This window comes from Chelmon rostratus, chromosome 21 (genome assembly GCF_017976325.1).
Source record: "Chelmon rostratus isolate fCheRos1 chromosome 21, fCheRos1.pri, whole genome shotgun sequence".
NCBI classification, from domain to species: domain Eukaryota; kingdom Metazoa; phylum Chordata; class Actinopteri; order Chaetodontiformes; family Chaetodontidae; genus Chelmon; species Chelmon rostratus.
The window spans coordinates 8,397,835-8,425,526 of NC_055678.1; the positions used below are offsets into that span (position 1 = coordinate 8,397,835).

The 27,692-nt window shown below is 41.6% G+C and overlaps 1 protein-coding gene across 1 annotated transcript in view; it reads left to right on the forward strand.

The window, feature by feature from the left end:
• Positions 1-27,692, forward strand: part of LOC121625243 (testican-2-like) — a 42,745-nt gene that overhangs the window by 3,968 nt on the left and 11,085 nt on the right. The window contains exons 2-4 of the mRNA XM_041963322.1: positions 15,582-15,590; positions 18,243-18,288; positions 26,283-26,397. Of these exons, the coding sequence (XP_041819256.1) occupies positions 15,582-15,590; positions 18,243-18,288; positions 26,283-26,397 (170 nt within the window). The remainder of the gene's footprint in view (positions 1-15,581; positions 15,591-18,242; positions 18,289-26,282; positions 26,398-27,692) is intronic.

Consider the following 27,692-nt stretch of genomic DNA (forward strand, 5'->3'; position numbering starts at 1 on the left):
GGCTGTTAGCATCTCTAAAACATGAACCAAATTGGTTTAATCCGTACACAAATAGAAATGTAAAAATTTTTGGTTTTATGGGGAGTTGCGTGCTGTAACTATAGTGTTTCTTGGCGACTAGCGGCTCTCGTCGTCACTAAGCTAACCGCGCCATGGTTGTAATGCTAGCTATACTGTGCGTATGGACCTAACGAGTGCTAACGATTTTGTCATCTAACTCTCAACAGGTAAGCAAATAAACATATTTCCAAAAAATGTTGAACCTTTTAGGTGTAGCATCAGATTTGTTTTGTAGTTCTGGACTTCCATATGAGTTATTTAGCTATTTTACTTTAGCATTTTACTTTGGTTTGACAGAAGAGACACATGGCATGATCATGAAAGGTTAGTGGCTGTTTATATTTGGTTCATTGTCAATCAGAGAGAGACAGACCAGCTGTGTCTCTGTTCACAGGACTATTCTCTGCTGTACTGGGCAGGGAGATACACCATATGAAATACGAAAGGGTCATATTTGTTTACTAGCTGTCTTGGCAAGCAGGTGGTGTGAAAACAGCAAACATGATTATTCATACCAAGTCTTAAAAAAAAACGGGTTAAAAAAGCACCATGTGGGCTTTATAAAACAGCGATGGTGGTTTGATTGATCTGACGGGTGTTAAAATGGGTCCAGTGTACATATGATTATCCAGCACGGAGACGTAATGAGGAAATGTTGAAAGGAAGAACAATAAAACCAACAGCTGCAGAGGCAGGAGTTGTCTGGGATAATCCACAGCAGGTTACAGCGTGTTATACAAGCTTCATTATGACTGGCATCAATGTTGAAGCTGTACTCGTGACACACTGCACATGTCAAGGCATCAAATCTGCCAATGTGCGCGGATTCACATTTGCACAGAATTCAGCTGCACAAAGCAGGCCAACAGGTTACAAATGTCCACAAAGGAAGCTTGGCTATAATTAGCTGATTGCATCCCCCTGAATCAGCTCATCAGTTAAAAACCTCTTTGACTACTTGATGTATTTTTTTCATCCCGACACAAGTTCCACTTTGCATTCTAGTGCGTTTGGGTGGATCTGCTCAGTGGGAGCTCAGGCCACCGCTCATGTGAACAATACTGTGCTGTTCAGTCACGGCCAGACTCTCCCATCTCTCTGAGCAGTGCAAAGAGGGAACTCATTAAGTAGCTGTGCAGCCTTTCAGCCGACCACAGAGGGCTGTTTTAAGGTTTGCACCTGCTCTTCTGCCAGCTACATTTTTAATGAGGGAAAATTGCTACATCTTTCTCAGGTAAATGGCTCCTCAGGTCCTTTGGTTGTTGAGATTAGCACAGAACGAGGCAAAAAATATGAGAGATCATTAGCCTTATTGGTGCTCACAAATTAATTTATTTTAGGGCAGTGATAAATGCAATAATTAGATTACAATGAGTGGTTCCTTAAATTTACCTAAGCCTCAGTGTGCCTAAATCTACATCCTCAGTATTCATGAAGGAATACAGCGTATGAAAGAGGAAAGAAAAGAAAATAACTTGATTTTTTTTTTACACTGTACATGTATAAGCTTCTGGGCTGCAACTACTGATTATTTTCTTTATTTATTACTCTTGCGAGTGTTTGATTTATAAAATCTGCAGCCATGCTAGTGTCTCTGTGAGGCTTTACTTACAATGCTTTCAAGGAATAATGCTAATATCAGCATGCTAGCATGCTCACAGTGACACTTGTTTAGCAGGTAAAATACTTAGCATGTTCATCTTAGTAAAGCATGTTAGCATGTAACATTCGCTAATTAGCAGTAAGCTGAAAGTAAAGCTGAGGCTGCTTTTAGAAGTATTTTGTGATAAACCAAAGTACTTAACAGACCCGATGATGGCACAAGATGAAGAGTTAAATAACCATCAAAAGTTATTACAATTCAACCGTGGACATGAATACCACGTTTCACAGGAATCCATCAAATAGTTGCCATGGTAAGCATGTTAGCATCCTGACATTAGCATTTAGCTTTCAGGCCCACAAAGCTCATGTAGACGCTTAGTCTCATTTCAAGTATATAATGTCAAAAAATAGTGGAAAAAGCCCATCAAAAGTTCTTAGAGCCTAAAATGATCCCTTCACATTGCATGTTATGTCCAAATATTACTAAATTTCCCCAACTAGTTATTAATAAAGTTGATCTCATATTATCTTAAAACAGTCCAAAATACAAAGACTTTCAATTTACAATGACATGACAGAAAAAAGCTGCAAATCATCACCTTTAATCATTCGGACTTAGAGAATGTTTTGCCATTTTTGCTTGACTTTCGTCGACCAGTTAATGTTTAAATAATGAAAACTATGAATTTTCTGTTGATTGACACACATTTCAGCTGCAGTGACACATAAGCACGTTATATGGAAACACATAAAGGACAGCAAACATGTTGGATTAACCAGTTGAGCTCTATGACTGCAATAAGCAACCTGATGCTTCATCCAACAATGGAGCAGAGTCATTTATTCTGCGCTGCTGTGAATGAGATGATGCCGATGGCCTGGTCACTGATCCTACATCAACACAGCTCCTCTGTGAGAGCTCTCAGATAAATGCTAGACCAGGGTTCACTCTGTTTTTCTGCTGAACACGATGCTGTTGCATCCTAAGTGACACTGAGCTCCTTTACTTAGCTCAAAGACACGCTGCCAGCTGTGGGTTTTTCTGCTCCTGTCATCAACCTCAGCCATTTATTAGCCTCCCACAGGATTTATGCTCCGGCACTAACAGCCAGTGTAATTACGGATATGAAAAATTAGAAAAATTTGAGTATGAGGACAGTATGAAATTCTAGAAAATATGATAATGAGGCCTAGTTCCAATTAAAAGTGAATGTCAGTGCGGGGGTTGAAAATTAAGAAGGGAGAAACAATAACAGTTAAATGAGCTAATAGTTATCTGTATTTCCTCTGCAGTGTGAAGCTGAAGATCACACTAACAGATCAACTATCTGCTGAAATCTTCTTGTTGCACACTAATGAGATCAAAATGGCAGAAATGGCGGAAAGAGGCGCTTTCTTGTCCCGTTGTCATTACCATGCATGTCTTTTACTGGAGGTGAATGTTGGGGGAATTCGCTGCGAGTGTTTGGACCGCTCAGATACGATTCACACTGGAAACAGAGAAGAAAGGAGATCCTGTTGGCTTCCCAACACACGCGTGGGTGACTCTTAATTGAGTGGAGAGGCTGTTTTGTGTTGTTGCTCCTGTGGAAAAGCTCTACTCGTTCAAAAGCAATTTATGCTTTGCAAAGAAGAAAACACTGGGAGAAGCTCAGCGGCCGCCTTGAACAGCAGGAAGGGTTTTTCATAAGCAAAGCCATGTTCCACAGCTTGTCCAAATATACAGAATCCGTTCCCCTTTTCTATGCCGTTGCAGGAAGAAGCTCCTTCTTGTGATAGAACAGTCTGCGTAAATTAATGTGTTTCATAATGGAGCCTGGCTGCACCTACTACATCAGTGTATTAACACACACCACCAGCAATGATGGCCTGAATTCCATCTTTTTTAGCCGTTAGCTTCTCTGTGCGTCGCTGAAATGTCGGGCTGAATAATTAGCTGTTCCAAGGTTCTTCTTCTGGCTCTATTGTTCATGCATTATTTATAGTGGCATCTGCCTGAGAGTCGTCTCTGTACTGGTAAAGCTCCTTGCTGCAGGCAGAGCGATAAATTCTGCCACTCTGCTTGTGTGTCTGTCTTCATTCAAGGCTGGCATGGTGGCACACCCAACACCCGGTCAATGATCAATGTTTTTAACAAACAACAAGAACTATATGATGGCTTACTACGAGTCAAAAATAGAAACTGATAGAACAGACTTGGGTTTACAGGAACCAATTTCGCTTCCGTCAATGTGATTGCTAGCTTCTAGGCTCCACGGAGACAAAGAAAAAAAAATCTGGGCATTGACAGTTAGTTGCATAAAAGTAAAAGGATTTAAAAACAAAAGTAAGAATAAGCAGCCATGCTACCAGCACTGTGCTGCATTTAGTTAGCCTAATGCTAACATCAGCATGCTAACCTGCTCACAATGGCATTGTTAACATGCTGATGTTCAGCAAATGTTTACCATGTTCACCTTCCTGGTTAAGCATGCTAACATGCTAACATTTGCAAATTAGCATGTAACACAAAGTACAGCTGAGACTGATGGGAATATAATTAGTTTTTAAGGTATTTAGTCATAAACCAAAGTATTGAACAAATTATCCTGATGATGGCAGTAGATGCAGCATCAAGGGATCTTCATTGCAATACATCCTGTGGAGGACATGAATATTCATTGGAGTCCCTCCAGTATTTGAGGTCGAGATATAAAACACAAAATTTCAACCTCATGGTTGTGCTACAGAAAAACGTCAGGGGATCATCAAAGTTAGTAGACTTCATCCTCTGGGCTCTATGAATGTCTGTACAAAATTTCATGGCAATTAAAGCAATAGTTGCTGAGATATTTATTCTCTGGACCGACCCACTAACCAACATGACCACCCCCGTGCAGCTAAAAAGCAAAATGAGGCCTATAAAATGCAGAAAAAGTAAAACAAAAAAAAATTAATTGAATTAAAAGGATGGCCCAAAAAGACGATAACAAAGCTTAATGTTCATATTGATAAAACACATCCTGTAGTGGTAATAGGCTCTTATCTTCAGATGAGATGAGGTATTCGCAACAACAGCGTGTGTATATTTTTAAGTATATTTGATGTGATGCAGATAATTTTCCTTCTTCTCAGTCATAGTAAGATTTAGATTCACTTAAACTGACTGAAGCCCTTCCCTTAGAAATGCATTTTACAGGCTGGCACGATAAAAGACGATATATATCATTTCAGACATAAGGAACTGCTGATAAGAAATCCACATGTATTTATTGTCACCTGGAAATTCATCTGACACTCGACAACAATGGCAGTCCTATCTGTTTATCTGCAACGACCTTTATTATTATCACTCACGGGCACGAGGCAGAAAGCTCAGTTTATCCTTCACTGGGTAAACACTTAAGAATAGGCTTCACCTGCTGAAAGGGTGGAGACATGGGACCTGTTTTTGAGTGGAAATTATTAAACCAGAAAAAAACAAACAAACATGCAAACATCTCTTTGCATATATTAGGCAGCTGGAAATATATTTGGGCTGCAGAAAAACGCTGTCCTGAATATATTCAGGTCTGCCTCAGGTGTTTTGATAGGGGCCACCATCATTGTTATGAGCTGTCTACGACTGAGCAGCACCAAACACACGGTCCGAGCAAACACAGCCATATTTCTTATGTTCAGGTACAAGAGGTGTAATAATGAAAGGTGCTCAGGTTCAACTTGGCATTGATAGATTCTTAGCTTTAGGCCACAAATCACTCACTGTTGAAACAGCAGGGCAAGTCCTGTACAATTAGGCCAGGCAGGACAAAAGCTGTGAGGACATGCTCTTGCCTGGGGAGAATCAGCCTCTTTCACTGCCTTCTGTATGTTTGATTTGAACGGCGGACGCGATGAGCGCCTGCTCCCCTTTAGCTCGACTGTCCCAAAGCTGCATATGGAGGAGCGGGGAGAGCTGAGCCTCCTCTCTGTATTAGCTGTCACAGCAAGAGGGAGGTGTCAAGGACATGTTTGGAAGGGACTGTGATCTTGTCTGTGTACAAGCTGTATTTAGCATGTGTGGCTTGTGGTGGATGTATGTGTGTGTGTGTGTGTGCGTGGGAGAGAGACGGAGACTGTTAATTTGTGGACTTGCAGGGTAATGGATACACTCTACAAAGTCATATTGAAATGACCTTAATCAAGCAAATCGTATAGAAGGGATAGGGTGCAGAGCTAAAGCGCTAATAGCTTTTTTCTCAGTTGAAAGAACTCGACAGAATCTAATTTATGCGTGATGTAGTCCTTCCTAAAGCCATAGCGTGACATCTCAATGTGGCTCCCTGTTTTACTGTAATATCCCGCTGCCACAGTGGGATATTAGCATTATCAGCAGCCACAACAACCCAATTTGTTCTCATTGCCATGGCAGACGGGGGGAATTAAATGCAATCAGCCAGCTAGCATATTTAACTTAGCTACCCCCTGCGAGCTGTCTCACGCAGATCCCTGCGGCATTTCAACTGGGATGGTTATCATCATTATCTTCTCTTAACCATGCCGCTGGTCTCTAAACTCATGTGTCTGACAGTTGTAAAACAGCTTCAATGGACTTGTCATTGGAGCCTAATTAATTTAAACAGCAGGCATAGCTGTTGAATTTTGGAAACAGCAAATACAATATTAATCATAGGCACAGATATGAGATGGTGGTAAAGTAATATTGTAATCACAATTTTTGGAGGTTTGCTGAACACACATGCTGATAGATCACTACAGCACACTCAAATGGTTGCACAGCTGCTCTTCACACAGGTTTTTGGCTGCTGCAGTTCAGTCCACTTAAAGTAAAAGACTGGCTTATTTTGTATTTTTTCTTGTCAACAAATGCTAAGAAAAGACGAAAAGCAACAATGGGTCGCTCAGCCTTTCAACATCTCCCAACTTTCCCACCCTGTTTCTGGCACTCAGCCCCGTCAGTTTTATACTGACGACATAAATCTTCAAAAACACAAGTCGCAAATATATCGTTGTGTGTTTAGGCTCTGTAATTTCCTGAAACAGCTGGGCACTGTAGCTTATAACAAATGTCGTTCAAACAGGAGTAAACACAGCATTTCTTGGGGACTTTTTTCAGTGGCGGATGAATACACATTTGATGCACAGTGATTAAAGCAGGTGCAGCGCTGTGCCCACTGACTGCTGGTTCTGCTGGTTGGAGAAACAATCGACTAATCAGAGCTTTGTAGGTGGGGTTATAGCTAGCTAGGCAGCTACATCCACAAAAAATAGCAACAGAATAATGCATACAAGCATGAATGAGGTGGATGCAGCTGTGGAGGTTGTTGTAGGTCGATTTACAGAAATAACCAATAAATTAGTATATTTATTTGTCATGAAAAATGAAACAAACTGTTCAAGCTCATTTTCAAAGCGAGGGCAGCATTTGTCTCTCACCTCCCTCGGCCATACACAACATAAGCTTGTATGATACAGTAGCAAATATGAATAGACAATCAGACAAAGCTCCAAAACACTGAAAACGTGCTAAAAAAAAAAGACGTTTGTCCAGATGATAGAATAATGGGCCTCATTGTGAGTGCTGTTTTTTGCGACCCACCACTACGACTACCAATGAAAATGATAATGATGAGTATAATAGCAAGTCAAGATACAAAACATTATTATTTGTTGTACTTCTTTCCATAAAAAGACTTGAATCTGCTCTCAAAACATCTGTTTAAGACCTGAAAAATTCCAAATCAATCACAACTCTGTCATCACAAATTCATGAAGATAGCTTGTATTTTAAGTAGTAAAACCTGCAAAGCTTGTTTTTTTTTCTCCAGGGCACTAAAGTCAGTTTGTTAGAGTCTATCGGAGTGGAATTTATTTTCTAAGCCTCCACCACACTCAATATCGATTTAAGTTTCCTGCAGTAGATAAGTATGCCAACACCAAACAAGATTTAAGCTCATTCATCTATTTATGTATGCTGATAACTTTTTGTGTTCGCAGATCAATACTGATGAGTCTAGCTACTACAAAGTGAAAATAGCACACTGCCATCAGGTATTTTTGTTTCTGTGGAGCCACACGGTTCAGCTTGTCTCATTATGTTTTTTTTTTTTTCTGCGCCGCTATTGTATGCAGAGGCAGCATGGCTCAGCACAGTAAAGACGGCCCTGCATAAGCTGCGAGCTCCCTGGGGCATCTGTGTGGAGCTCAACCTGAAGGCTCGCCTCTTCTCTTTCTGCTTCTTTGTTTTGCATATGGGCGCGGGGGGGGGCGATAACATGCTGCAGAGACTCCAGGGTTCTGCTTGGCTCAGCAGCGGGGTCCAACAGGATCCATTTTTCTGCATCCTCGCCATCCTCCTCCTCTCCAATTACTGCATCTCTCAGAGCATGCAATGCCTTGATTCGACTGTGGAGCCTGCTACAGCAAAGTGAGCCCGGCCACTGTTTGATGTGTCACTTCATCAGTGATTTTGGAGACCACTGCTAAAAGGCTCCTGAGAAACGGGAAAGGTTCATTTCTGTGATGCAACTTCCCGAAATGTGGTCTTATTAGCCAAAGGCAGCAGCTCAGCAGAAAAGCTGCTTGTCAGAAGGTCTTAATGTTTTAAGACCCTTGTTTCAGGTTGAAAAGAGCCTCTTTTATGTTAACTACGCATACACCAGCCTGTGCCTTGATAGAAAGCGTCATTGCCAGTTAGTTAAATCATCTGCATTCCAAGGCAAGAGCCAAACTCTCCAGTCAGCCTGATTGTTTCTGCATCTCAGCACAGTGCAAATGTCTCAGATGGATGCACGCTTGACAGCTGGCTACTTCGTGGCTCGGGCAAGAGAGACGTGCCCTTCAGCGCGCAGAGATGGCTGCAGATTGTGCTCCGTACTGTACTGCATTGCAGGCAGGCGTCTTACCTTGTGAAACAACATGTGTCCTTCGCCTGCAGGCCCTCGAGCACTCCGGCTCAGATGATCAATTTGATCCGGCTCCGTGTTGCTGGGCTGCAACTTAATCCCATAATGCTCTGGTGTTTTGTTGCGATCGAGACACCCCCATTTTTTTTCCTGTGGGTTTTGTATTTTATCAACAGGGTATGATGAAAAATCTCTTGCTTCTTTCATATACACGCCATGTAATCACCTCAAACACTGTGTAATACAGTCATTGATCACGTCAGCGTCTGTCAGAGCGAATACGGTGGAGAAATCTTAGACCTGTCACGGTTCGATAAGAGCAAACTGAGGAATTATTTCTTTATACAGGCGTAGGAACCACATGAGCTGGTATGTGGAATCTGAGGAGACGTGAAAATATGTCCTTAGCCGTTTCTGCGTGTTTCCTGCCTGATGTTCAAGCGAAAATACAATGTTTTGCCACTCTAAAGCCAGTGGGTTCAGGCCGAAAGACACACAGCATCATTTTGGAACACTCTAATGCATTTCTAAGTGGTTCAATCTGTGGTGGGTCTGCACCATTAGCGTCTCTCCCATTTCTCCGTCGTTTTCAAAGACGGCGGGGTACAAACAGAGTGAGACATTACCTCCACCACTCAGGCCCCAGCATGCTGAATCGGGGCGCCATAATGACACGGTAAAGGCGAGATGCACTCCCGCTGCTCCCTGGTAACTACAGAGACACAGAGGGTGGAATGTAGATTCACGACAGCCTCCGCCTGTGTGCCCTTTTGCGGCGATTTAAAGTAGGCAGGGAGACGTAGCTAATTCGGCTACATTAATCAAGCAAAAGCACATTACTGTGCAAATGACGGGCGGGGCGGGGATGACGAGCTGGCGGCGTCCTGCCAGTCAGAGAGGCAGACACACCGCAGTGATCTGATAGGATGACACCGCCCTGGCCCAGAGCGGCGCAATCAGCTGAGGAAAGCCTCTCGCGGGTCTCCGTTCATTACAGACATGACCCGGCTCACCAGCCATCCATCAGCCTGTGTTTATCCAGTCACTGCCAGAGTACATGACTTCATGAAGCCAGATAAATGACAGCTGGAAGAAATGCAAAACTGAACTAAAAACTCCTGAACTGTGTGTGTCGGTGTGAGCTCGAGTTCAGCAACATGAAGACGGTGCCAACACTTTTCCTGTTGGGACTATGGAGAAATCTGTCTAGACATCTGCATGTGGATGCAGCATTATTTTTTAGAAACAACATCTTGTTCAAGACTATTAGGGCTTTGAATATGATCACTGTTGCTCCTGTAGTGCCACCTAAAAGCCAAATGTCATCAATTTTGCAAGATCACATGGAGTTTATCTGTCGTCTAAATCTGGTTGCATTGGTTCAAGAGTTCAAGCAGTTTATGTTTGGGAGCCAATGTTTGGAAAATGGCTTGTAGTATTTGCTTTACTGGGCTCATCCAAATGTGCTGATTTATTATTCACCCACTAAGCATTAAGTTAAGGAGTTAGCTGTTACAAATGGCAACATGTTGGCGCTGTTGGATCTGGATCCACACCAATAAATGAATCACACGTTCGGCTTTTCATTGAAATCTGCTGACATTTGCTTTTACTGCTGTAATGTACGTTAGCTGTCTTTACACCTGAACTGTGTAAATGTTTTAAAAGGGAATGGGTCGACATTTGGGACATAATTTAGCATAAAGATACGTATAATCCCAGGCTAGCTGTTTCCCCTGTTTCGTGTCATTGTGTCAAGCTAAGCTAACCGGCTGCAGCCTGGAGCTTCATATTCACTGCGCAGACATTAGAGTGGTGTCAATCTTCTCATCCAGCTCTGTGTTTTCCCAAAATGTCAAACTATTCCTTCAAGGCACAATAGTCCATTCATTGGAAGAGGCTGTTTGGATACATTAGCTGTAGATAAGGAATCAGCCAAGGCAAAAAAAGAAGATCTTTCTGAATTAGATTAGGAAATATGATGTTCTGCGGTCAGAGAGGAGCTTATGATCATATCAGCTGCAGATGACTGTGATCATTATCGGATATATAATAGTGTGTGCACGTGGTCGTGTGCAGTTGAATTCAGTGACATCCGCCTTGGTTTGATTTCAAATGTTTCCTCCGTTTCCTGCACATTCTGTGCTCGTGTTGAGGTTTAGGATCGGGTTTGTGAGCCTAAGTATCCTTCAGGACCCAGATTGTACCGATCCTGTCACATTACAGGGACAGATGAGCTGCGCTGACGGAGCGAGCGGGCTGCGTGCACGTGATGGATCATTGCAGCAGGGCGAGGAGATGCAGATTTCCGCCGTGACATTTCTTTTACTGCGTGAGCGTTTTGCCGGCAAGCTGAAGTGAGGTCGCGCTCTCAGCTCGAACACCCGGAGTCCGGGAGCTCCTCTTCGACATTTCCACTAGCTTTCTTTCTTTAAAATCATCTCTTTGGAGATGGATAGCTCCTTCCGTTGTAGATTAATGCTTGGTTTGTATTCTGTGCCAGAGGTATGAAGGATGCAGGGCGTCATCTGTGAATTACACTTGACCTCTAACATGTAAGCAGTGGATAAACGTGTAAACATTACAGATTACCACACCATTATCCAGATGCCATTTGCACAACATTGAGTAGCTGCTAATACTGATACTAATCCAGTACTCATTTTTCTCTTCTTCTGCTAAATTGTTCGAGCCATAATCATCCGTTTGCCAAAAAATCCTGATGCACGTATTTTAAGATACTTAAATCCCACATGGGGATTCATATCGTGACACAGATGACTCAGAGCTCGTTAAGACATCAGACAGATGTTCGAGCTGTGCTCATCAGCTGTAGAAGTTTGCACCAAAGCATTTTCCCAAGGACGGATGTGAGACCGCCAGTTCCGAGACGAAATTTTGCGGCGATGTGTTTTCAGATGCAGAGCTGCAGACTTGCAACTCGTCTGCTGCGAGACTCACTTGAGACTTGAATGCGTGAGGGCCTGACTTGAGAGCTGAGGCCAAAAGCTGAGGAGACTTGACTCGCAAACCCATGAATATTCAAATATGCACATAGTTTTGCCTGTTGGAGCTCTGCCAAACTGGTATAAATGATTAATAACATCACCAGGATGCGTGCAGCGTCTCCATAACCTCCAAAATTATTCTCAGCTTTTCGTTTTTGTGAAGTATTTAAGATTGTTATGTTTTCATTTGTCGGCTGTATTAATTATTAGAAATAACGTCTTTTTTTATGCCATCTGCCCACAAAGGAGGAGGCGGCTGCCTACGGAGTGAGGAATTTGTGATAAGAATATCGAATAAAATGTTATTGTATAAGTGCTCCAACAGTTTAATAGTAAATTAACTGCTGAAAAGACTGAACATTACTGTCACCTATTGGTAACGGCTCCTGTGTCTCGTAAACACACTTCATAGAGTGAGATGTAGCTATTAAAACTGAAGGTGAACCTTGTTAGTTAAGTCGAATCCAGCACAATATGCCACATGTGCTCAACTAATTATTATTAATTAACCAAACCTGTGTGCCCATAAATCAATCTTAAGTAATCTGGGCAATACCAATTCACCCAAACAGCTGGTCATTGATCAAAATTAATTCTCAGCCTATCAACTTCGCTTTTTTTGTCTTCTTGAGGGAGTTTCTGCGAACTATGGATATGTTTGAAAGTTTACCTTTCTTCACATTCCAACTTCGCATATCAGTTTTCATTTCTATGTCATGACAAGGCTGTGGTTGAGGTTTTGTTAGGTTTGTGCTGGTAATCTGAACTACGTCACACTGATATCTGTTGTGGAACATTGATACGACATATCCGACATATAACGTATTCGTGGTTTGCAGAAACGTACAATGCCAACGTTTTATTCTGGCAACCTGGCCGAGTGTCTCACACTTCACACCTCTCAACTTTGTTAGTCTGGCAAAACGTTTCTTCTCTGCAGTTGTAACTTGTACAGTTTTCATGATCTCTGCAAATTTTATCAGGTTTTTTGGTTTTTGTTGAAGCTTCCAGCACTCAGTCTGTCCATGAAAATATTAATTTTGCAGGCGCCCTAATAGCTCACCTGGTGGAATGAACCTGCGCACCGAGGCTGTGTCCTTACAGCAGCTCAGGTTTGATTCCAACCTGGAGCCCTTTAAATAAGACTAATTTTATAATTTTACATATTTGAAGGCTGCTGTTTGTCTCTTTTTTTTAGCTAATGTACAAAATGTCCATGCAGCCAACACGATGAGAGCATCCAGGTACTCTCACTCAAGTGGCTGCTGTTGTTATCATGTGACCTGATGTTGCATCTCTTCCACACCAAGTGGCTATTCAAGTATGTACATAACATTTCAGTTCATAAAGGACTGTAGCTTTGATTTTTTGGGGGGTGCATTTGTGCTCCATTTCTAAAGAGGCTGATAAGAATGTGTGTGGAGATAAAGAGTCAACAAAGGCTCCCAGAGACATTTCGCCTGTGTGATACACGTCTGAGACGCAGCTCGATATCTCTAGGAATTGTGTTTGTATGACATGATCACACCCCCACATCCCGACTTCAGTGTCGATGCAGGATGTGATGTGCCTTTTGTGTAGTGAGGCAAAAAGTGAGGTCGTGGTGGATGAATGTGGAAAACATGACTGATGTCTGTGAAACTAGTTTGTATAACATCATCCCATATATTTATTAACACTCACCACAATCTTTCCCTAATCTTAGCCATACTATAGAAGCCATACACAGATGTTGTTTAAGGCTCAAATTTTTATTGTGATAGAGTGTAATCCAGGATCGTCCCTAATGTGTCATTTTATTTATTTTTTGTAGTTTTAACAATGTCTTTCTGTTATCTAATCGAGTGTTTTTGCTGGTATCAGACCAAGACTCATGACTGAGTACTGAATTAGATCGTTACATGCTAGCTCACACACTCCAACAGCAGAGCAATTTCCTCGCTAGGAAACAGACATGCAGCGAAATGGTTTAAGAGTCAAAAGTTCAGCTCACTCCCCTGGTTATCATGCGGAGCTGGGCCACGTGTGAACATTTTGGTGTCGGCGTGCGCAGGGCGGGCGTGTGTACGTGCAGTGCGGCGGGTGGCGTCGAGGTCGGGTGGTTCAGGGTTATCTGCGGTATTTATGTCACCGGCAGAAGGGGCTCGGTCGAGGTGAGATAGACGTTAACTCAGAGGAGCGCAGTCAGGCTTGCGGCCAAACGCTGTCAGCCTAATACCAGCGAGCGGTCCAGGAGGAGCAGTCACAGCATCTGGATAGTCAAGCTCCATTAGCCTCTCGGCTCTGTTTTACACCGGCTGCATTACAGCCTTGTTGACAAATGGCAGAAGAGGTGGTGTGTGTGATATGAATCACATAACTCAGGGGACGTCCACCATGAATATCATACCCCCTTGCTCCCTGATCTTTCCCCTCCTCCCTCCCGTCCCTCTTGTCTGGGCTTGCTGTGAACTGTAGCGGCAGCCTGGCTGGGATTCAGTGGGACAGCATTAGCTCTCAACCTTGGTGAAGGACTAAATGCAGCCTCAGTCTGGTGTCCTTGCTGTCACACTGCTGCTGGGAGAAGATAAGCACTCCAGCCTTTAGGACACGCTGTAAGGCTCCCATCGGCCCCTGCGGCACTGTGAGCTGGGTAATTGCAGAAGCACTGCGAATAATTAATTAAGTAATCGCGACGTCCGACGCACAACACGCTGCGCGTATCTTTGATGATGAAGGCGGTTGCTTTGTGGGATTTTATGATACTCCATTTTTTTTATTTTCCCTCCAGTATTTGCAAAAGCATCTCAGAGGCTGATTTATGTGTTCTGCAAATATTTTGCCTCTCCGTATACTGTGGTGTCCCGCTGGAAGTTCAGTGTTACAGCTATAACCTTTAAAATGCCATGTAAAGATGCAGATCTGAAAAGAGGGAGCCGTTTTATCTGGCAGCGGCGATGTTTATGTTTCATATGACATATTTCAAGTCGTTCTTTTTTCTCCCTCTCATGTGACCCATCACAGAAATCCAGCCCATTTGAAAGATAACAAACTGTGACTTTCGTACATGAAGCACGTGGACATTTTCACTGCTACAGAGAAAATATTTACTCCTTAGAAACAGCCTCTGAGGTGAAATCTAGAGTCCTGCTGCGGCTCGGTGATGAATTCTCGCTTTAGCCTTTGCAAAGCCTTCTGCTGGCTTTTTGGTGTGTCCTTGTGCTGCCTGTAAATTGTTCATAGTGATATATTATGTAGACAGTGTTGCTGTGTGTGTGTGTGTGTGTGTGTGTGTATAAGAATTAGGTTTATTTACTGGGTTGAGTTGCTGAAATAAACCATGCAGTGCTATATTTCTCTCAAACACACCGGAGCATTGAATGATGAAACACACAGGGAGAGGCTGTGGTGGGTATTGATGTGTAATGCCCTTGGACCGAAGCCAAGACGGTGAAATGGAATGAAAGGAAAGCAGTCACTCCCCTGTTAACTCAAGGTTGTACTTTACAGGAGCTATATCTGCCTGTGTTGTCAATGGTACCCTTAGTAAATGTGCTCTACATGTCTGCCGCAACTATAAAAAAACATCTAAATCACATCTGCTTGTTGACTTTGAAGATTCCCACCAATTTGCCTGTATTTTTTCCGTGGCTGATGCGGTATGTCATGGCTTACCCACAACTTCTGAGCTGGCAGGAAGCTGGCGTTTGGCAGTTGCTTGTAAACACAGTCAGAGAATGAGCCCTTCGTGAACGGGACCCCTGCCAGCCCATGGAAGTGGCAGCGGATCATCCTCGGTTAATAGGCGCTCATAATCCTCTGTGAATGTCTTATGTTGTCCCCTGAGAGGAGCGAGACTAAGGCATGTATTTGCAATCAGCGTGCATTAAGGGCTGACAGTTTAACTGCTGCCATAGCTGTAATAAACCAACCCACTGTTTGCATGCCGAATGGAGCAAAATCAAAACTGTTAAGTGTTTTTTTATCTGTTTTAACAATGGCTCTCTCTTTCTTTCTCTCCCACTGCTGCTTCCCTTTGCTACAGGAAGTCGAGGTGAGTGTTGCTTTTGTAAATTTGCACAATTGTACTGTCTGTCTTTTTTAGGTGTCAGCTGCCCAATGAGTCAGAGCTCATCTTGGCTAAAGCACAAAAAAATACATATAATGCCATGTCGTTGGCTTGAAATTTGCCTTTTACTGCAACTCAGAGGTGAAAAACAGAGGACATTAGAAACAATAGCATAAATCATGTCAGATCTACATGCAAACTACTGCTTCCTGGAAAACAAGCTTGGACGCAAAAAATGATCAATGCACTGCAGTAAAAACAAGTATAAACACAAAAACCCTCCCTTTAACTCCTCACCCTGTGCACAATATTTAAGATGCCTTCGGCTGGACTTGTTCAGCTTGACTTGAGAGCTCAGTCTTTTTGTCCCCCGAGCAGAATAAGACCGAGCTAAACTGAACAGACCTGATCCTCGGGGTCCTTTCTGGGCCTCGTGCCGAATAGTTACCGCTTTATAGTTGATCCTCTCTGTCCTGACACAGAGAGAAATGGGTCAGAATGGATGCAGCATGGGGACGCTGAATTTTTATTATCACTCCAGCGCAACGCCGCTAGGGACACAATCTAAAAACCAGAGTTAGTTTGCAAATATTCCCTCTGCAACAGCGCAGAAGCTAAGATAGTCCAAGCCTTTTCATGAGATACATTACTCAGAGTCTTGTGCTTTTTTCTTAGCGTTAGAGGCTACAACAACAACAGCCACAATAATAAGGAACAATAATATAATAATTATCAGATTTATAAAGCACTTGTCAAAATAAGAGCATCAAAGTGTTTGATAAGACATGAACAAGATTATTTTTAGTTTAGTTGGACAGCTCATTCTTCACCTTGGAAGCAGCACTTGACAAAACTGTCTCAGCTCAAGGTCCACTTAATGGCTTGTTCTCTTGGCCCATTCACGTGATCCTCATCAGTTTCGTTGTCACAGAACTGCAGATGTTGAAACTTTCCATTATTCTGATGAAACAGTCTGCTGATGAAGGCCATTTGAAACGGTTTAAATGTAAGAAACAGGAGAATTTTCTCAGTCCATGACATAACAACTAAAGGAATAGGTTGACATTTTAGGAAATCTTATTATTCATTTGGTGAGAATCAGATTGGGGGATCACTCTCATGGCTGTACTCTAAATATGAAGCTAGAGCCAGCAGCTGCTTAGCTTAGCTTAGCATAAAGACTAGAAACAGGGGGAAACAGCTAGCCAGGCTCTGTATAAAGTTAACAAAATCTGCATACCAGCATCTCCACACTTTTGTTCAAGCCATACAAAAACCAAAGGTTATAAACAACAGTTTGTCTTGGATGTAACTAGGTTAGCTGTTTCTCCCTGTTTTCAGTCTTTGTGCTAAGCTAAGCAAATTGGCTGTAGCTACATATTTAGGGTACAGACGCTAGAGTGGTGTCAATTTTCTCACTAAGAAAAACCTTGGAAAAAGCATTGGACACTGCAAAGATATTTAAAGAAAGCCTTGTGATACAAATGTCTTTTCTAATTTTTATCTGAGTTAGCCAGCCTGATGTCCTCAGGGTATTCACACAGAGTCTACGAGCCTCAGAGGCAAAGTCACCTCCAGAACAAATCTGTGAGAGAGGAACAGCCAGACGGGTCTGGCCTGAGGATCTCAGGACACTTACTGGTTCATATGAGGACAACAGGTCTGAAATGTAGCTGTGCATCACACCCAGCAGTGCACTTAAAGGTTAATGTCTGTTGTTGAAGAAACAGGTAGTAAACAAGCTTAATATTATCTCACCTCCAAGCTTTGTTCAAAGAATTTTTTGTAAAGGAAATTAGAAAAGCACAGGTTTTAGTGTGTTGTTCCAAACTTAAAACTGAACCAAAGATAAAAGGACTCTTTGTTGATCCCCAGGGAGGAAAATTAGGTGTTACAGCAGCACAATGAGAGAAAATAAAGATAGAAAAGGACACAGCAGCACTTAGGGAAAAACTGGAACTACAACAGAAATCAAAACTGGATACAAGTAAAAATACATTGCTTTAACCCAAGACATGTCATCATCCTGACAAACATTTGCATCCATCTACCTTTTAAACTCATTAGAAATATTTTTAGAAAGTATAATTGAATGTCATCCGCAAAGGAGAGAATATTTACGGTGATAATGATGAATGACATGCCTGAGAGGGAAATATAACCCCTTTATAACATCGATTCATTAGTCTGTGGTTGTGTAAGCACTTGATTACATTTCTGTTTCTAGTTTTTATTATTTATTTTCACTCAAAGACCGAAATAAAGATAAATCAATCAACTGAAAGACAGAATAGAATGAAAAAGATCACAGAAGTGAACTCAGTTTGATTAAACCATGGATAAAAAAAAAAAAAGTTTTGTTTTATGACTTTTACTCATGTGCTATTTGTTCAAACCCTTCTATTCAACATGAAACTGAACTGAATATATTTGAACTTCTAAAGTCACACACATTTAAACTGCCATTCATAGCTTGCAGCAAAGTTTCTGTATCATTTTGCATCTCTCTTATCTTCCTTCATTATTTATGCTGTTCTGAATTTTCATTAAGCATGAGTGCAACAGCGTACATCTGCAAAACTGTGCTACTTAACCTGAATTATTAAACCCATTAATGCAAATATATTTTCTTTCCAGGATGACTACATCAAAAACATGGAGGAGAACATGAGGTCTGATGAAAGTAAGTCAGAAAAAAATGATTTTTATCTGATTAGAAATGATTTTTCTGTGGACATATGAGGATGGCTGCGTAGTTTCATTTCAAGTTTATTGTGTTTTCCACTTACTGCCTGAGTGGATGCTGCTGCATTATATGCAGAAGCGGTTTGCAAAGACTTTCAGTGTTTAAATGGCTTTAGTTGAATGACCTTAAAGGAAAACAACTGCTTTATTTCAGATTCCACCAGCATAATCAATGCTAAGTGCTGTCTGCCTTTCTACATCTGCTCTAGACAATGAAATAGTGCGGCGCACATTATCGAAGTGCTGACTTCTCTTAATTGCGATGGTTGTCTGAGGTCATCCAGCTCAAGGTGAGCGCTAGTCCGGGGTGTCAGAGCTCGTTGCGGGTGAGAACGCAGTTGTGATTCAGAAAAGGAGAGGCTGAGCCTTCAGTTGGATCCATTAGTTTGAAAAGCCTGCTATAATTGCCTTTGTTGCTCAGGGCTCAACTCAGAACTCCCACCAGGCTCCATTTACCTCCATGGGGTCTGTTTCTTGTTGAAGAAAAAAAAAATCTCACTTTTAGAAAATCAGCTGTGGAGGAGGAATGGAGACTATGTGAACCTGGCAAACAATTCTTTGTTTCTGTCAAATGGTCTTTTTGTATTCAATAGAAATAAAAACAATTATATTGAAAAGCACAAAGAGAGAGCACAACTCTGCAAATATTTCATAATCTTACAAATTTTCTCATTTTAAATGGTCAGATTACCCAAATCATAAATCAATCACTGTTAAAACTCAACAGAAAGCGTGACTTTCAATGTGCTTTTTTTGTTTTGCGCCACAGAAATGTAAACTAAAAAACAAAAAGTGCTGATGGTGTAAATAAATTTTGAATTTAAATATTTAGTGAAACAAATTAGAAACCAGATTGTGCAGCACTGGTCTGTCATGTTGCTATGAATCATCTGCATTGGTGGATTTTTAAGTAATTCCATAGGACATCCTATTCAGCTGCAGTTCAGTTGAACCTGAACTGAAGCTCTGGTTTAACTGAACTGATGAAGCTCTAGTCTAAACCCTCTACGGTGGATGTAATGAAGTATGAATCATTTCACAGGTCAGGCTATGAAATGTACTATTCATACATGTTGGAGCTGGTTGAGCAGACCCTTTGGGTTAGCAGAGCGTTCCTGCTGCGCGGTGAGTGTGGGAGGTCGAGCGTGGCGTCACACCCACACTGCCTCACTTAGAAGGCATTGAAGACTCACATCAAAGGAGAAAGATGTGAGAAGAAGCAGCTCCAGACGTTATCCCAGTCATCTGTTCTTACAACAGGGGGAATAACTAATGTAGTCTCAAGAAAACGCCTTGCTTGCTGTAGTGTGGGCGATGCTCATTTGAATACCATTGATTTCATTCCTGTCCCGGCTCCCACTGGGACTAATTCTGCAGACCTAATTGATCAGGGTCCTCTTGACTGCAAATTCAACAAGACAGCAAAAACGCCGACATGGTGTACCTGCGAGCTCAGGATAGAACAAAAGACCTAAAACGAGGCTTGAGACACCTCCAGCGCTTTTTTAAGTGAGCTGATAGAGACATCGGCTCAGCCCTGCAGAGTCTGCTCTGTGTTTGAAGGCCATTTCAAAACAATAAGGTTCCCGCTGCTCTGACGCAGCAGAGAAGCTGCCATATTTGACCTTGACGTCCTTTATTTTAGCTGATAAGTGAAACTTCTTTTGTGCCCAGAGAAAAATTTTACTAATTGAATTTCAAAAAAACAAAGCTTGTACAACTTCAGGAAATGATTCAGACATAACGTCTTCAAAAAAGAACTCTTTCTTCTTTATTTGGATCCCCATTAGCTTCCAGAAAGTGGTCGCCAGTCTTCTGGGGTTCACACCAAAGCAACAACAATGAAAAAACATTTTTAAATCACACAGTGTGAGTAAGACAAGAAAATGTAAATATAAAGCCAAATACAAAGATCAGAAAATAAGTGAAATGACTTCACACATGAAACAACAAACAAGCAAAAAAGTCACCAGAAATGCTTCAGAAACAGCAATAACAAAATAGCATCTGTTAGAAGTGAGGTGAATTAGAGGTGAGCTTGTGTGTTTTATCCTCTTTAATTGTAAGTAAATAATTTTAGAGTTCCATTGGAGTTGAATAAAAGCTGCAGGCTGCTTTAACACAGCAGCCGCAGATTAAATCTAAGGGTATAAAAGAGTCTTGTAGGATGACAGTAATTGCAAATCCAGTTGAAACTAATTTACTTAAAGCTGTCAAATGTGCCCATCTCTCTCATGCTTCTAATATTTATCAGAGCTAAATCTTTTCGCTTTCAGATGTGCGGCTACTATTTCTTGGAAGCCCAATAAAAGGTTTTTTTTTTGTCCACAGCCTCTTAAGTTCTTTATTAAATGCAATTTGAATGTAAAACAAATGGTCGATGCAGGATCCTGTCTAACTGCAGAGCTTCGTGAATTCAGAATTCAGATGTGAGCACAGACAACCGGGAGCAAGCTGATCGTGTTCTGTTCTGTTTTTGATCGCAGCATAATAATAATAATCTCAGAGAGATTGGTCACAGGCTCAGTGAAGTCCCAGCGCCTTTGTTGACACGATTGCAGGAGGATTTAAAACCCATAATGGCCCTCATATGTACTGGCCCTGCTCTACATTCTCATTGCACCAAGACGTAATCAACAACCAGGAGAGAGGGCGAGGTGGCGAACACACTTGATCTTTAATGCAAATTAAATCTTGTGTTTGGATTTCATTTTCACTATGTAGGAGTTGTATATGAACACTGTGAGAGGGATGTGTTTGGTTTGAAGCTGTTCCTCGGAGGCAGACTCGAAGGTGCTCATAAATACTGAACATGGGAGCAATGAGAGAGCCGCACATCTGAAACCATACTGAAAATATCGAGCGGCGTTTCTATGGGAACATACAGTAAAGCAATGATTAAAAAGCATATGATTCAGTGAAAGGTTAGGTCATGAACCAATTAGCATGTTTATTTACAGCGATGTATTTTTGATACATATCTAAGAACACTAACATGTGACTGCTTGTAAAGTTCTCTACAGTCTGACTAAAAGCTCCTGAATTATGAGGCGTGGAAGCACATTTCTTTTGTTTCCTGGATCCTTAATTTAAGATGAATCTATCAGTATAAGACATGTCTGACTTTAAACCCGCTATTATTAACATTTTTATATGAACAGATCAAAGGACCACGTGCAAGAAGTCACTCATAAAGAGAATAATGGTGACTTTGCACCCCTGAACTCTCAGACCACTTTTCACCTCATTGCTTTGGTTTTCTGGCCCACAGGTGTACAGTTTCAGTTCTCAAAGTCTCACAGAGTTAGCAACTTTGTGGAGCATTTAGCAGCCAACATTCCTTAGGAAATGGTGGAGATCAAAAACAACAACTTACATTCGGCAGGTATCCAGAACTCCAAATGAATGCTAATTGCTATTGTTGCTTCATATCTGCTAGTTGCGGAAATAAACATCTATTTGCTAACTTCGCCATATCAACTTAACGGCTAATTATTTGTTGCTGCTGCCCCCAAGTGGCCAAAAATCAGTTCTAATAAGTTTTTAAATATTCCTATAAATATCGAAAAAAGGTTGTCTTTTTCTGTTCCAGTTTTTCTGTAGTTGGTTGCCAAATGCTTGTAGGTGTGGCCTTTTTGACATGAACAACAAAAACTCTTGATTTTATCATGCAATTAAAACCAGATGTTGTTGACATGCGCCTCTACAGTGTCAACAATCCTGCAAAACCTGATGACATTTCATCAACAGGTGGAGCTGCAGAAACTTCAGTAGCTGTAGCTCAGTGGTCATGAGTCTGATTCTTTTCAGATTGCGCAAATCATCCAAAGCGATAATATTATACAGAGGATATTCTGCCATAAGCCAGAGGGAGGGTTAGTTATATTTGCATTCATCCTTAAGCCATGATACCATGACAGGAGTGAGATATTCCAGGAAAAGCCATGGTCACCATCAGCTATGCATGGAGTGTAGGTCTTTGTCTCACTATGAGTATATTTTGTCCAGATTCAGATCCAAATTTTCATTATTACACTAACACATAAAGAGGATTGTACAGCCTTGGTCCCTGTGTGAGCTCTCTGAGTGCTTTCTCATTTTATTTGATTCTTCCTCATGCATTAAGACGGCTCACTGCACAGTCTGTCGCTGTGGTTTCTCTGTGAGTGGACAGCAGGTATAGCGACTGCTCAGTGGCCTAAAAATAATAAAATGGCACAGAAGAAAGTGGGAATAGTTAGACGTATATAACACCACTAAAAAAAAAAAAAAAAAAAAAAAAACCCATCCAGTTTGGTTCCCTGCCCCCATAAAGGTTTATGGCCCATGACCGGAACCTTTTCGTTAACGAAATGAAAGAAATAGTCAAAATGATACACGTGGTGACAGTTTAGGGTGATTTTAGGGAGGTTTTATGTCTTCAATCAGAAGGGAAATAGCAGAAAAATGTACCATCAGCGGTGCAGTCTGGGTATTGTTCAGACGCTGGGGTTACATCATGGCAGAGCAGAATACCTGTTCGAACAGATGAAGTGAATAAAAGTCAAGTGGTCACAAAATCTTTCATATGGAACGACTTTCACTTCCTGCTATCTGTCTTTAAGCTTCTCTGCTGAGCGTAAATCCTATGTTTTATATATTAATGAGTTTCTTCCTCCCTGAGAAGTGGGACTTTGATAAACAGGAATGTAATTTAGTTGGGTTAACACGAGTTTTTCACTCTTTCACTGGTGCTAATTTATTTTATTTATGACTATTTAGGAGTTGCTGCCCTTCATATGGGTCAAGCATTTCTGGAACTGCTAGCTTATTTTTATACTGAAGTCCTGCTCTACTTTGGAGTTAGCTTCTGCTGTATGAACCTGTGTTGCTGAAGGTGCTTTTACATACAGCGCAGGGTTTCGTTAATCTGTAGGTCTGTGAAGAGGAATTACTGGTCATGTAACCACTACTGCACTTAATTGAGCACAAACAAAACCCAGTATCGTGTTTTAGCCTTTAGGACAAACAAAACCTTAAGGTAATGAGAACAAACTAAAAATATATACATCCGCCAATGCTGAACGGTCACCTAAACATGTTGTTTTAATAACTGAAAGTGTTTAAAATGTTGAATCCACATTTGTATCCAGCTATGCATCAAAGTACACATACTGATGGCCAATCATGTGATAAACATGCCAACGTTTTGTTCAATTAAGTGCAGAAGTTCAACAGAACTGTTGAAACATCTTGCAGCATTTAAGAGTAAGTACTCCCAGTCTAATAATCCCACCAACTAATGCTGACAACATGTGTTTTCCACACCCTGTGCAGTGATGTAGCGTGGTACCGGTGCACGGCCGAGCCCGGCTGAGACTCTTATCTGTGAAACAATAGATGCCAGTGGAGTTTTATTTTTCCTCCCTGCAAAATGTTGATGTAGGATCCAAACTACAACCCTGACTCTAAAAAAGTTGTGTCCTTTTTGACATACACTCAACTGAATACAGTAAAAAGACAATGTCTTTAATGTCTGACCTCATCAACTTCATTGATTTTTGTAAATATCTGCTTATTCTGAATTTGATGCAGCAACATGTTGCAAAGAAATTGGGACAGGAGCAACAAAAGACTGGGAAAGTTGTTAAATGATCAGAAACACCTGTTTGGAGCATTCCACAGGTAATCAGGTTCATTTGTAACAGGTGATATTACAGGAATGGCTATGAAAGGAGCATCCTATAAAGGCTCAGTCGTTCACAAGCAAGGATGGAGTGAGGTTCACCACTTTGGGAACACATGATTGTACGAAGGATGTTGCTACATGTTTGCAAATGGTTGCATTCTGTTTTTGTTCACGTTGTACACAGCCTTCCAGCTTTTTTGGACTCAGGGTTGTCATGTCTTGTCCTTGGATCATTGCCTAACTTTTAACCAAACTGAACTGAGCTCTGTAAACAAGGTTTAGAGATACTCAGCCCAATTTGTGACCTCAGGACTCTGGACCCTCAGGAGAAAAAGCAGAATGTTATTTTTTTACCTGTTATCCAGCTGCTGGTTGTATCTTCAAAAGATATTTTCTTGATGCCACCGGTATCTTCAGTCTGCCCTGAATGATAAAATGTTTCCTCGGGGCAAAACCAACATTTAAATCCTGTATTTTCACCACACTCCAGCAGCTGCCTTGCTCTACTCTTTGGTGAATGTTAAGAGTTACAGAGCTCATATAAAATGGGATGCAATTAAACTTTTGGTCAGACTTCTCTGCGGCTTTGAGCTATTTATTAAAAAAGCATAAGAGAGGACAAATTGGTCTTCGGTTTGATGTATAACTTGTGCACAAAGAGTAAAAACTGTGACAGTAAAAAGATACTGAAGAAGTTTTTGCTTTGATTTGAAGGACTCAAGTGAAGTCATTCCACCAAACACAAACCAATATAAAAGCTTAAATATGACTCAAGTTCGCCTCAGATTCTGGGCTTGTTATCGTTCTGACCAATCAGCATCCTGTGAGGAACTGATGTGACAACTGCACGAGTGTTTGTTCAAAGACAATAATGGAGTAGATGCTGCTGTAACATTAGTTATATCAGAACACCTTGATGGAAACTCGGCAAGTGATACGTGATGTTTGTGACAATAATTAGATTTTTCCCGTGAGGTTTGTATTGAAGCGTATGTAAGTGAATCACAGGCTAACATGTAGTGCTGAGGTCACAAACGGGGGCGAGGTATCTCAAACCTTGTTTAAATGGGGCTTAGAGATCCAGTCTAACAGACAATAAAAATGCTTGTAAGTGCGGCATGACTTCGGCTCTTTATGAACTCCAGTCACCAGCTCAGTTTCACACCTGTTCTTAAAGAACAAAAACAAAACAGACACGCAGCCTCCTACCAGTTTTTTTTTTCCCCTCAGAGTTGTCATGTCATCCATAAAAGTCCACTGTTCCCTCTTACCTCCCTGCTGCAGCACCAGAGTATCACCTAGTCTCTGGATTTGCAGGGATCTGGCCGGCAGCTACCTCGTCTGTTGACCGTGTTGACTACAAAGCAGCTGCTCAGAGCTGACTCAGGATTTCACGGCTTAAATTTCTCTCCGCGACCGCTGCTTGCCACTCACTCTTAAATTTATCTGAGCCCGCGAGTTTTCCGAGGCCTCTCCGGCAAGGCGGTAAATGGACTGGGACAATGTGACATCCAGTTTCGGATGGCATTGACCGCGGACTGCAGAAGGTGGAGGACACGGTGCTGTTTCCATCTCAGTCTAGAACAGTTCAACTCTCCAAAGATAGAGAGAGGTGACAGGGAGGGAAGGAGGTGGGGCGGGAAGAGAGAAAGAAAGAAAAGGAACGTGGGAGACGAAGATGGAGTGTGTGCGTGTGTGTTTGTGTGAGAGAGAAAAGGCAAGACGGGGAGAGACAGTGATAAGTTGACATGGGGGAAGTGAGATGTGACAAGCAGAGAGAAAGAGATGCTCAATCTGTGCTGTCAGGTTTTCTCGCAATCAGAGACAGACGTTGGAGACTGCAGGCAGTACTATTGACGATGGGCCGCCTCACTAATGACAGCTAGGCGTCCGTGTTTTCAGCAGCGCTGACTGCAAAATCAATGGGCTTATTTGTGCAGACTGCGAGAATATTTTTCATTACACATCTCATGATTTTTATTGCATACGCTTCTGTAAAAGATACTTTTGCTGGGATGATTTTAAATGATGTAAATATGCAGGTCTTGATTGTGCAAAACATAAAATAGCTGCTTTCCTCTTTTTTTTTTTTTCTGGTGGGGTGGTACTTACTGTCAATCTGTTCAACACATGCTTCTTGTCAAAAGATGAGCCGGAAGCTCTGTGTTTTCTCCTGGAGGTGACGAAAATAGAGAATTAAAGCCTCGCACCTCAGCTGTGATTGACACCTCTGGATTCTCGGCGTTGTTGTTTTGTGTTTGCAGCCGTGGACACCACCAAGGACCCGTGCCAGAATGTGAAGTGCAGCCGCCATAAGGTGTGCGTCGCTCAGGGCTACCAGAGGGCCATGTGTGTCAATCGCAAGAAAGTGGAGCACAGGTAGGTGGCAGTCTGAGTGCTGGAGTCGGAGGCAGGCTTGTATTGTGCATGCAGGACGTGTTGCCACTGTTTAAGGAGATTTCTGCATGGGCAGGATGGACATTTTAGTGGCACTGGTGTCAACAGCTGTTAGCTGTGTGTCAGTTAAAAGCCTTTCAGTGTCTGGTTGGAGAGCTATTGATTAAACTCGGTAACAGGGCCAGAGAGTGTCATGAGTCAGGAGTGATGTAATTTCAGCTGGAACACTCATGCTGAGCAATGACTAATTAACTGTGTGGATGGAAAGTGGTAAAACTGAACACAGACAGTGATGGAAGCAAATAATGGCCATTAAAAATGATCTTATAAGCAACTGAATACCTTATTTTGACAACTGAATGCTTAATTTGAATACAGATATATTTTGTACTCTCCCTGAAATAAGTCTTTGAAATTAGGAGGGAATTCAACCACATAAATACAGATAGATGCTTGTCAAAGTAAAATATTTCAGTGCTGTAAATTCAACAGCAACATTAATATCAACATTAATTATTCAGCAGTGATTAAACTTAAAAATTAGGTATTTACCTTCCTACTGTGTGAGATTAAAATCTTTCCGGCCGTTATTTACGTCCATAGACCGTCCTCATTAAAACCATAACAGGTTTGCTCCCATCAGACGCAGGAGAAAGAGATGCTAGTTTAATGAGTAGGACTTAATGTCAAGGGTACATACCTTATGATTAATTAATGCTTAGCTAATACATAACTCATCATGATCTAATATAATGCATGATGTATCATGAACTCCCGTGGCGCAGTTTTAATTAAACGTGAAGCCACTATTACTTAGTTTAATTACTTAAAACTACATGGATCATCAGTTTGTGAACTCATACATTTATTTAGAATTAAAAGGTCATCAAATCAAAGTGTGTGTCTTGTGTTTTTAAGCATGAGATACAGCATGAAACTGGCTGAAGAGACTTTGATCGACTTCTTCAGCTAACTGTGTCTTGCTGTGTGCCCAAAACGCTGCTCTTTATGTTTATGTAATCACATATAGTGCATTTACAATCTGTCCAATCCTGAAAGCAGCGTTGGATCAAATCAAGGCTTACGTTGTGTTCATGGCATATCGTATGGACTGAAAATATGAGCATCTGAAAGGGAAAAACCATTCATGTCAACCTCCGTGTTGAAATATGGGGCATTTCAATCAGCTACAATATTTCCTGCTTGACAGAACGAACTATCAACAAACTGGTGCCAAATTGTCTACAAATCACCTAGCCTAAGTAAATTAAATCCAC